The sequence below is a fragment of the Amborella trichopoda genome, chromosome 8, assembly GCF_054954075.1.
Source record: "Amborella trichopoda isolate Santa Cruz 75 chromosome 8, AtrichopodaSantaCruz75HAP2 v2.0, whole genome shotgun sequence".
NCBI lineage: Eukaryota > Viridiplantae > Streptophyta > Magnoliopsida > Amborellales > Amborellaceae > Amborella > Amborella trichopoda.
This window is the reverse complement of record NC_142343.1, coordinates 29,672,020-29,680,624: the sequence shown is the minus strand read 5'-3', so window position 1 is coordinate 29,680,624 and position 8,605 is coordinate 29,672,020. Positions and strand designations below refer to the sequence as shown.

The following is an 8,605-nucleotide window of genomic DNA, read 5'->3' as shown; positions in this document are numbered from 1 at the left end:
TTACTATCGGATCGCCCTTTGAAATTGTCGGACCTCACTTTACATAATGTCGATGTGTGTCGGACCTCACTGTACATAATATCGGAGCCCTACTGTCGGACCGCACTTTACACAATGCTAGAGCCCTATTGCCGGACTGCACTTTACATAGTACCGGAACTCTATTCCAGAACCACATTTACACAATGCTGGAGTCCCTATTTTGGAGGAGGGAGAGGTGTGGGTACTAGAGCTCCTATTTTGATGGGATAGAAAAGTGATGTGTCGGTAAGGTAAAAATAAGGGAAGGTAGTTTCAACAAGGTAAAAAGTAAGGAAGAGTAATTTAGGTTTTTTTTGTTAAGTTTTGGTTGGAGGTATTTTGTAAAATGTACTTTGGGGAAAGAAGAGAGAAAAACTTTGGTTGGGTTAAGTTGCATGGAAAAATGTAGTCACAGGGTCTTTTGTACTTTTTTCTAGAAGTAAACTATGCTCCCGAAGGAGCATAGGATACGAGCTTTTAAATTAAAACTGTTCCATTCTTTCGCATACTTTTTCGTGCGCCTCCCGAACCATACAAATGAAATCGTAGCGTATGGAGTCTATGGATTCACTCCTTTCCGCCATGTCATGTAATTTAATTCTCGCTCTCTCTCTTGCCATACCGGGCCGACGCATGGTCTCAGTGTTACTCTTTGAAATGTGGAGAGCCCGCTGCATTTACTATCAGTCTAGGGTTATGCTCTCCTCCTCTGCAAAGTTAAGGTTTTCAGGCCCTCGCCTTCCTTCCCCAGCTCCCCTTTGCAAACCGAAAATCTCATACCTCACTAGGAGCTTCATTTATTCTGCAACTCCTCATTGCCGATTGAATGTCCTTCTCTTGTCTCTCAAGAATGGAGCTCGAGACTTTCGTTCTCTTTCTTCTGTGTCATCAAGCTCACACGAGTTGGAATGGAAAGACCCGAATTCGAGCTCTGATGGTCTGGATGTTTATCATGAGCACTTGCTCGAGGTTCAGCAAGAGAAACAGAGCCGTTTCATTCCTGTCAAGGCCTATTTTCTCTGTACCAGGTGTGCTCTGTCTCCTTGTTAGCTTAATTTTGTGAAAGAATTGAAAGTGCTCGTCGGAGAATTGTGGGGTTTCTGGTTATTTCAAGCTTTTGAAGGATCTAAAAACAACTTGTGAAAGAATGTTTGAGAAGAATTGAAAAGATTTTTATTTTATGTTATTTTATTTTTCTTTAACTTTTCCGATTCCTGCAAGGAATTGAAAATGAATTATAAAATAATTAAGATGGATATTGGGAAAACTGAATGGTTTTATGTTTCCTTTTAGAGGATTGAATTGGAAATGGTTTCTGATGAAACGTTTGTTGTAAGAGATGCAGCATTGATCTGAGGAGCTTGCAGACGGAGAATGCTTTCAATGTGATACCCCCAAGTTCAAGAGCGACAAATTACATTGTTCTGAGATACTCTAATTTCAATTCTGACCCCACTGTAAGTTTCTTATTCCTTTACAGTATTGGGCCTTCTAAATTTCTCCCTCCTTTGTTTTGTTAGCGCTCTATTTTTTTTTTCTTTTTTTGTTTCTCCTGAACTTTTTTTTTTTTTTTTTTTTGATTGGTTAATATTTTTCTGTTAAAATGCTTGGGTACATTTCTTGCAATGTTTTATGTCAAATGTGGTATGCCATTGACCAATTCCTAGATTGAATGGATTGGTTAAACAATGGCACAACAACTGATGAAAGTCCGTACTTACTGTTTGTTGAAGTGAAGTTACTGTTATTAGCGATTCTGATTCTTCCTGTTACGTTGGTCATGCACAAGTTTTTGGACTCTGTGATTGGCCAAATTACTATAAAGTTTGGGATCTATAGATCTCCCATAGATGTCCGGTATTTTGATGTACTGCTTTCATGTTGCTGAGAGTCCTGGGCCGTTGTCTCGTAAGAAAAATTGGGAAGAGTCCCTGAGAAATATTGAGATGCTATAAACATTCAATCAAGTAATATTTATATACAGGCGCTTTCTAGAGATGTAACATGGCTGGGGATGGGTGGTTATGTGATGCTGGATCCTTTATGCTAATCCTTTTACTGTTTGACATACTGAGAGGAGGCTACAATAGGTAGCTCCGGAAAAGTCAGAATTAATTAAAAGAAAATGCTTCCTAACGAGTGCTATTGTTGATGTCTAGTGGAGCATTTGTACAACCATGAATGTGTGGAGCAAGGGTTTATGCATCTTGTTAATTACATACAAAAGTTACAACTTGTTTTGTCCAAAGCCTTAAAGGTTATGATAAATAGAGGGGTGATCAAAGTGAGCTGATAATCTCCTTTACATGATGTTATATGATATTTTTCTACTTATCTGTGCCATTTTTCCTTGATGTCAGTCGATTAGATCATATGTGAATCATCCCTCAATATTGAAGAAAATTATTAAGTCCTTGCGACATGTATTTACTACTAGAATCAGTCTGGAAGATGTTAATCTCCCTATCGTTCTTAGCTGCAATCATTAAATGAAAAGTGAAAGCAATGCCATAAAATTAAATATGTACTTTTTTGAGGAACAGATAATCTACTAATATGAGTGATATGTTTTGGTAACGTGGTAAACATAAATAATTCTTTAGAACCAACAACGGTGGGTATAAATGACGTTATTTTAATAGCAGGAAATGGACAGACCAAATGTTTTGCCAACTGTTGTAAACATAATCCCCGCCTTTAAAACCAAGAAGTTATGGAGATCAACCCTAGAACTCCTCCTAGTAATAAATGAAGAAGTTGCTGAATGAGGCTGAAATGTTGATCTCATGGTTTCAAATGATTACATCTTGTATTTTTATTCCTTAATTGTTGGGAATGCCTAGAACATCTCTAGGAGATGAGTTGGAAAATAGGCCGTTTACATGAGGAATCGCCGACAAATATTCGTGGGGATGCTACTTGGGAGCACCGCTGAGTGTGTGGTTGTTAATGTTCAAAAAATTCGGATGTAGGACCTATGAGGTTGGATGGGCACATAGAAACCTAGGCAGCCCAATCATAATTAAGGCGTTTAGGCCCTCTAGGGTGTGTTTGTTGGGGCTTGGATTGGATCCCAAAACCTCCCAAATGAACCTTTTGACAAATATATAGATACATACACACATATGCATATACAAGATACATGAATATCATTATCATCAACAGTGTCTTTTTCCAACTATTTGGGGTCGGTTACACGAATCCTGATACGCCATTTTTCTCTATCAAGGGCCATACTCTCAGTGTGGCCATAGGTTCCCATATCTTTTCTCACTATTTCCAACCATGTCCTCTTGTGCCTACCCCTTATCCTTTTTGAGTCTTCCACTTGAACCAACTTGCACCTCCTAACAGGTGCCGTACTGGGCATGTGCTGCACATGGCCAGCCCACCTAAGTCTACTTTCTCTCATCTTATTGCTTATTGGGGCCAGACTTAAGTTATCCCGATTGTATTCATTTTAAATTCTATCCCTTCTTGTCTTGCCACTCATCCATTTAACATCCTCATCTTAACTACACTCATCCAATGGGTATGTTGTTTATTGAACGCCCAACATTCCGTCCCCATAAAGCAAAGACGGTCTCACAATTGTCCTACATAACTTACCCTTCAACTTCATTGGTATGCGATAATCATGTAAAACTTAGGTTTCACATCTCCACTTTGCCCACCTAGCTCTAATTCTATGCGACATCTTCTTCAATCTCTCAATTTTCCTAGATTGTCGACCCAAGATATCGAAAGTGCTGCTCTTTTTGATATTCTTGGTAGTCAATCTTAACTGCGTTCTCGACTCTACTCCTATTATTACTAAACTTATTACTAAACTTGTATTCCATATACTCTGTTTTAGTCTCCCTAATTTTAAAACCTTTAGATTCTTGAGCATCCTTTCTAAGTTCTAATTTTGTGTTGACACCCCTACGGATCTCATCAATCAAAACTATGTCGTCCATGAACAACATACACCATGGTACCTCATCTTGTAGGTGCCTAGTTAAGTCGTCCATAACTAAGACAAAGAGATATGGGCTCAATGTAGACCCCTGATGTAGACCTACTGTCACGAAAAATTCACTCGTCTCTCCACTAGTTGTTTGCACTCTAGCTAGTGCTTCCTTGTACATATCTCTCACCAAGTTGATATAGTATTTGAGGACTCTTGTCTTTTCCAATAACTACCAAATTAAATCTCGAGGTACTCTTTCATAAGATTTTTCTAGATCAATAAAGGCCATATAGGGGTCTTTTGCCTTATCCCTAGACTTCTCAATCAGTTGCTTAAGTTGGAAGATAGCCTCAATTGTTGATCTTCTTGGCATAAAACCGAGTTGGTTTTCTGATCCACTCTTTTCATGCTGTAGTTGTTGCTCAACCACTTTATGTACGAAATAAATAAACCAGAAAAATACATTAACCAGAAATAAATACATAAACCAAAAAAAGCAAAAATTGGCAACAAACCTCAAAATACATAAACCAACAAGACTCAAAACATGACATCACATCTAGTGAACAAAAAAATTCACTAGCTTGGGCGGCCCGGGGGGCTTTTCAAACTGAGGGGTCTTATTTGGTTTCATATTAAGATACGTACTTGGGGGGACCACCTAGCCACCTATGGGACCTTATGGTGCCATATGCTCTCTCTCTTTCTACATAAAGAAAAACGTTGGCAGACTCCAAGTGGTCAATGTGAGTTCTTCTCTCTCTCACAGATCCATATAATAAGAAAAAAGAAAGAAGAATACATACTCCAAGTGTTTTATGTGAAGCTTTGTTTTATGTGGAAAATGTGATGTGCCCGCATATGTGGCACATCACCTTCATATGCGGTCGCATTGCCAGCATTGCATTGTATGGTTCGAATCCCGTGCGTGTGTGTGCTCTTTTGATTGGATTATGCCCAAGGTAAAGCGGATGTAGAACATAGGCACACGACAAAAACTGACAACTTTATTGTTATGAGAAACAAATACAAAAAGGGGGGAGGGGGGGGGACGCTCCCGGATCTGGCAGAACTTGGACCCCCTTAGACCACCGGCATTTGGTACCCGAGGAAGCCCTCTCGCTGAGACTTTGTCATGCTATCAGTCTAGAATGAGGCGGAATCTCAGATGACTAAAGAAGCCGACCACTCACGAGAGGACCGTGTACCCTCCTAATTCTTGAGGATGAGCTCATGAATATTTCGGTTCGGAAGTCTGTAGTTCACGTTTTCCCTTGATTTTTGGAGTTTTTGATTCTTGGAGTTAGGAATTCCTAATGGTATTTTGGGATAGAATTTTAAGGAAGGGTAATTTGGACTTGGAGTCAAGCCCTCTTGTCATGCTCGTGTATGAACCTTGAGCTGCCCCCTCTCAAGACTTGGTCGGCGACATTTCGGCAGCATCACCCTTGCACAAGGTCTCTTTGAAGATGCGTGTAACAAAGGCCGAGTTAGTGTCGATAACCTCCCATGGTGCATCAATTTCAAGGAGGTTAGTATCTTGATTCCATATGTGGCGGAATCTCAATTCCATTTTGGTCAATTCTTGATTCCCAAAAGATAGGAATCTCACTCCCCGCGATTCCTATTGCACGGACGTCAATTCTGAATATAGGAACCTTCTAGCTAGCCACAATTCCACGATTCTGAATCCTAAAACAATTCGGGTTTCCTAGGTATTTCCAACCACTATGGTTTTTATCATTGCCAAAATTTTCTTGATTTCATTTTTGGCAACTTCCATTGCTTTATTAATGTGATTAATTACCCCTTCCTTCTCACTATACACCAACCACAATACCTTCACCGATGTGCCAAAAGCACTTATGGCAGATTGAACCCTATTCCAAAAACGAGAGTTGAAAACAATACTAACCATTACTTTCCCATTTGTCCTCGCTTTTGGTCCAATCTTCTGAAACAAACATGGCCCTATGCCTTTCTTTTTGTTCCAATATGGATAACAAAGACAAATAGGTGGTGGCAAATCTAGTAGCCCAGGCCTCACCAATACTGTTATTTGTTTACTTCCCCATTATGGTTAAGACCTAGCCAATTGAGAATGGGCATCATATTAATATAAGTATTTTTAGAAGTTAAGAACTCAAGATTAAACTTAGATCTTTTTTTTCAACATCGTCATCACCACCTTTACCCTCCTGATAGCCTCAAACCTGGGGTCTATGCATTGCGACGCATAGCCCTCTGCCATAGGGGGCCTATAACCATATCAGTCTACTTGGACCACGTTATCCCCCCCCTTCTTCCATACACTAATCCACTAACTTAAAAAAAAAAAAAAAAAACTCGAATCATGGACCTTATTAGATGCCTCTATGGATCTGAAGAAATTGTTGCTAATGGATAATTCACGATCAAGTTCATAATACGTACATCTATCTTATTAGTCCATTCATCAATCATAGTGGTGCTATTCATCCCCACGTCCCTATGGTTCTTCAAAAAATTATTTGTAAGTTCCACCTCCTTTTTTCTAAGCAGTGGCTCATTGAGCTCATAAGCTGATGGGGCCTTATACCCTAGCCTGAGTTGACTCACTGCTTCCAACATGTTTAGGAAGCTCTCATGTTAGCGGCATTAAATGGACTGCCTTCTTGATAGAACTATTTAGCTACAAATAGAGAGACCTTATCCCTATCTTCTTTCTTTAAGTGTCTCTCTGTAGTTGTCTGCCCCCTTTCTCTCACTGCAATTTAAGGATTAGGGTGGGTGGGAAGTAAGAATCTATTGGCCCCGCTTGAGGTCTCCTTTGCCCAAGCCCTATCAGTTTTTTCATTGCCTCCTGTTTCTTCTTTTTGACCCCTGCAAGTGCTCTAACATCGCTCTCCTAATCTCATGTGGCACTTGAGTGAAGGGAGTCACATCCCTTCTAATGCCGGTCAAATGTCTCTTTAATCTATTAATACCGGCATTGTGAGGCTTCTTACATAATTTGCACTCCACCCCATTCTGGTCATTTGGATTTGGACAATAACCATATTTCAAACCTAGATCAACTTGCCTACATGAACCAGTTGACGGCATTGTCAATTTGTCACGACCCATAGTATCACCTAATCAATTTACCTGAAAAAATGCAAAATCGAAGTATTAAATGAGGTAACCCAATTTAAGTCTAGGTCTATACAATACAAGAAATCAATTTCAATTATTCAATAAAGAAACTAGATAAGTTCATTAGACAAATATGGAAATACCCAATTAGCTGGATTTTTTGATGTGAGGCACTAAACTTGTACCAAACTAATCGAATAAAAGGAGGACATTTACAAAACAAGCATTTATAAGTATTCGTGCAAGTAAAGCTTACTCAAGCACAATGTATTTAGTAATTCTCAAAAAGCAAGTTGTCCAAGGATGAATAAAATCTCAAAGTTTAGTATGGAATCAATATTGTAACCCAACAATGCAACAAAAGTGCAAAACATAATTCACTACTTAATATATTGTCCCCTCTTATTAAAGAAAAGAAAAAAAATCTATGCAGTGAAAGTCACAAATGCCATATGCCCATATCGAAAATTAAAGAGAAATCCCCAAATGGTGTCCATTTGGTTTGAGATTAATGACCTTTTCCTAAAACTGGGTTTCCTTTTTCTGCCCTTGTCCAAGATTATCTAGACGCTGCCTAGGAACATAGCTACCTAGGCCGCTATTATGCATTTTGTTTTTTCTGGCCCTCTTGGCAGCCAGGTGTATGACTTTTCGATCATTGGTTGCAGGTAAGTGTTAGATAAAAGTGAAAACAATTGGAAGTGTCAACCACCAAGTTGATTTTATAAAATTATTTATTGCTTCTCCCAATTTTTGGCCTTCTCCTATCAGCTATTCTATCTTAGATCCTTCTCATAAACCGATATATGTCATCAGTATAACTATGTGACTCAACGGACTCATAAGAATGTTCTGACTTCTTGACAGGAGATCTAGTAAGGTCCCCCTGTTCTTTTACTAGATGTTTTTATTGGATGGCATGGTTAGGAATGTTTGCAGGTTCCATTTTTGTTGTAAAATATATTCTCTTCTGAGAGCTGAACTGTATGGGCCTTCCTTGTAATCAAGGTTTTTTTATGCAATTGCTGGTTTTTGTTCATGATAGCCCTAAACTATTTCCGTATGTTTGTATTTCTTTTGCTTTTCAGAATTATTTTAATCATGCAAAAGTTGATAAAAAAGAGTCTTTTCGTGTAGAAGAAATTTACTTGTTGGTTTAGGTATTATGATCAATATTCAGATTATATGATTATATTTGTCTTAGGGTTTGGAGGCCAGCATCGATAATGGGAGCAGCTACTGCTATATGGTAGTTTTCCATTATGGTTCCATTGTCTTATTCAATGTTGCTGATCATGAAGTTGACGGATATCTTGAAATTGTTAAGAAGCATGCTTCTGGAATTCTCCCGGAGATGAGGAAGGATGGTATATTTTTATTTTACAGTCTTCTGTTATTGATATGTTTTGGTTGTCGCAGACCCTAAGGAATCACCTATTGAAATTTATTATATTTGGGATATTTCCTTCTAAAACATAATGGATGAATACTCCATTTGACCACAGTGTCATATGCATG

The 8,605-nt window shown here is 38.7% G+C and overlaps 1 protein-coding gene across 2 annotated transcripts in view; it reads left to right on the top strand.

The window, feature by feature from the left end:
• Positions 1-557: 557 nt before the first annotated feature.
• LOC18423679 (protein RETARDED ROOT GROWTH-LIKE) overlaps positions 558-8,605 on the top strand; it is a 30,695-nt gene continuing 22,647 nt past the window's right edge. The window contains exons 1-3 of one of the 2 annotated variants that reach the window (XM_006828277.4): positions 558-1,049; positions 1,367-1,478; positions 8,292-8,454. In XM_006828277.4, the coding sequence (XP_006828340.3) occupies positions 574-1,049; positions 1,367-1,478; positions 8,292-8,454 (751 nt within the window). In that variant the 5' untranslated portion in view covers positions 558-573. Of the gene's footprint in view, positions 1,050-1,358; positions 1,479-8,291; positions 8,455-8,605 lie in introns of both variants that reach the window. The other variant, XM_088873511.1, reaches the window with a different exon arrangement.